Source organism: Monopterus albus, unplaced genomic scaffold, assembly GCF_001952655.1.
Source record: "Monopterus albus unplaced genomic scaffold, M_albus_1.0 scaffold20.1, whole genome shotgun sequence".
NCBI lineage: Eukaryota > Metazoa > Chordata > Actinopteri > Synbranchiformes > Synbranchidae > Monopterus > Monopterus albus.
Genome location: NW_018127900.1, coordinates 3,729,090 through 3,732,287, shown reverse-complemented (window position 1 = coordinate 3,732,287; position 3,198 = coordinate 3,729,090). Strand labels below are relative to the sequence as shown.

The 3,198-nt window shown below is 39.8% G+C and overlaps 1 protein-coding gene across 6 annotated transcripts in view; it reads left to right on the top strand.

The window, feature by feature from the left end:
- The window catches only part of slc20a2 (solute carrier family 20 member 2), a 43,278-nt gene that overhangs the window by 23,416 nt on the left and 16,664 nt on the right, over positions 1-3,198 (top strand). For all 6 annotated transcript variants that reach the window (XM_020593681.1, XM_020593675.1, XM_020593676.1 and 3 more), the window contains one exon: positions 312-886. In XM_020593681.1, the coding sequence (XP_020449337.1) occupies positions 598-886 (289 nt within the window). In that variant the 5' untranslated portion in view covers positions 312-597. The remainder of the gene's footprint in view (positions 1-311; positions 887-3,198) is intronic.

Below are 3,198 nucleotides of genomic sequence, written 5' to 3'. Positions count from 1 at the left end.
AGGTGTTAGCAGGCCCAATGTATTGCTCACATCTCTCTGTCCTGTGTTCTTTCTGTAGTCTCTGTGCGGACAGCAGGCCGTCTGAATGTTCTGATTTGATATCTGTGAAGTGCTGACTGTGATTTCCTACTGCAGCTCTCTGATATGTTCTCAGCTTTCATCAAGCTGGTTCTCCTTTGTCACTCCCCCCCCTTTGTTTTAAGTTTTCCCAGGAAGTCACAGGGAAGTGTCGTCAGATGGTAACTGTTGTTGAAAAAGAGGAATTATGACACTAATCTGTTTGTGTGTCCTCTCTGTTGTTTCCCTTGCAGGTGAAGGAACGTGCAGACAGGCTGTCTCACACTAAACTATGGAATGCTTCCTGCACCCACCATCACTAGTCTCCAATCTTTGGACTGAGATCCAAACGTTCAGTTAGCAACTGTGCTTCTCCCCTTGAACTCTTTACAACCAGGGGACGAAGAATAGGAGTGGGCTTTCAAAGTCCTCTGCTACAACGTACAGAGGCACTTCTGTTTTTTGATTGTTAAAACTAGTTTTTTGTTTTGTTTTTGTTTTTCTCCTCTTGGATTTTTTTCCTGGTGAACTCGTATCAAGATGGATATGGAACCTTACCTGTGGATGGTGGTCATTGGCTTCATCGTTGCCTTCATCTTGGCCTTTTCAGTAGGCGCCAATGATGTGGCCAATTCATTTGGCACAGCAGTGGGGTCTGGTGTGGTCACACTGAAGCAGGCCTGTATCCTGGCCTCTATCTTCGAGACGCTGGGCTCAGTGCTGCTGGGGGCAAAAGTGGGTGAGACGATTCGGAAGGGCATCATAGATGTCAGCCTGTACAATGACACGGTTCCTGTGCTCATGGCAGGGGAGGTCAGCGCCATGGTCGGTAAGTTTCACCAGCCTTTACATCCAGGGAGTGTCCGGAGCAGTCTGGCCTTATTAGGTCAGGTCTAGTAACACTGTCGTAACATGTCTCCGCACAAGTCTAAATTAAACTGCGGCTCCTTCTGTCATGTCTGACTGAAGGAACATTAACATCAAAGTCATCTATGTCTGAATGACAAGATGACTTCACTCTAACGGGTGGATTGAAATATAAGGCTGCATATTCCTGGACAGATGAGGGCATTCTGAGAGATGGATGGGGAAAATCCATTAGTTCTGAAACAATTACATGATTAATGGATGGCAGAAAAAAAATCTGAGTTTGAAAAGGGATTGCTTATTGCTTAAGTCATGTTTTTTTTTTATTTTCGAGGAAAAGTGCTTAACACAGGTTTATGTTCTTTAATGTCAGATTTTGCTACATTGTTCCGTTATATCTTTAGGTTTTGGCCAGTTAAAATGCGTCATTTCACTATATTACTGTGAGCCCTATTGGACATTTTGCTCTATTTTATGACTTGTTCTAGGCTAAACACATTAATATGCTAATGAAAATCATTAGTTGCAGCCCTAAAAAGAGAAAACTCTTATTATCTACAGTTTAGAGGTGAAAGGTTTGGAAATGTCTAAGTTACAAAAAGGGAAAACTTACCTTCAGAGTTACTTACAGCCCATGGTGACATCTGGCAGTTGCTCAGTTTGTCTAAAATTGAAACAATTCAAGCAGAGGAAGGCACAGTCATCACATTTGGCATCTTACTTAATAAATGACATCTTCACTGCTTAAGACTGTGCATGTTCCTCTATTTCATTTAACATTCATAAGGAGCAGGCTCTACTATTCCCTCTGCTATTTGTGTTTATTAGTATTTGGGAAAAGGTGTGTTGCTTCATGTAAACAGAGATGCATATTTTGGAATTTGCTTCAGCTATAGTATGTAACTTAACCGTAGCATGAAACTCCAAACCAACCCCCTCTGCTATGCCCAGCGCTCCCCGTCCCTCCCTGCTCCACTAGGCTCTACTACGATCTGCTACGCTCCACCACACTCCACCCAGCTCTTCAGATAATTGTCAAAACCTTTTAGAAGCTAATATCTCTGCACTGCTGCCAGTGCTGTTCAATCTGGGTCACAGGAGACTTTGACAGCACCTCTCCACATCAAGACAAGTTTTGGAGCTTATTTCTACAACAAAAATATTGGAAAAAAGTTGCATACTGTAGCTTTAAATGAGGGCAGACATCACATCAGACTTCTCCGGTATATGTAACATGCACAGACATCGTGTAAGATTTCTGTTGCGGCTTGACCTGGGATGGGTGTTTGTACTCACACTGCCCTCTGTGTGTCCGTGGACCTGGCAGAGTGAAAGAAGGCTTCACACTAAGCTTACACCAAATTGTAAAACACTTCTGCAGCTCTTCATCTAAAAGTGTACGGCTAAACTACAGAGTTATATAACTGTACGGTGCCATTGTTTTTAGAGCCACTTTTCTTTGTTGTCTTTCTGAAAACTACAAAAATGTCTTTGTTCAGATATATATTAAGGTTTAGTAATGTTAACTAACCTTGCAGCATTGTAATCAAATTGACTCACAGAATCCACTTAGCTTTGTCCTGTAATTACATTTTTACAGTGTAGGACAAGCACAAATAGTTTGATTTGATTTATTTATTCTTTCAAGCATGTAAAGACAGTTGATATGTCAACACACATAATTTTACACATATCCAACAAATGCTAATCCAATATCAATTTGCTTATACCTAGTACCTGCTTGAATGGAGTAGGAAGAAGTCAGACTTATCCAGTCCTACCCCATGACATCATCTTACCATCATTGGTTTGCAAGCAGTAAATAATTCTCTTCTACACCACACAAGTAATATACTAAAGAATTATTACAGTGTTAACATTCATACACCACGCCCACAATGTTCCATCTAATTAATCATTAAGCCTGTTCTTGCATATATCTTGATTGACACATACCTTTATATTTATGTTTAAACTCGTCAATTCTATTACTATTTTTTATGTCCACACTTAAATTATTCCATAGTTTTACCCCACTTATGGAAATACAAAATCTTTTTTTGGTTGTACGTATAGCATGAATTTTTAAATTTAACTGACCCCTTAAATTATATCCCCCTTCCCTTTCATTAAATAGTTTTTGAATTCCACCAGGTAATAAATTGTTCCTGGCTTTATACATAAACACAGCAGTCTTATATCTTATAGCAGTCTTATATCAGTCTTATATATACTAAATCGAAAAATTTTAACAATTTAGACTGTATGAAAGCT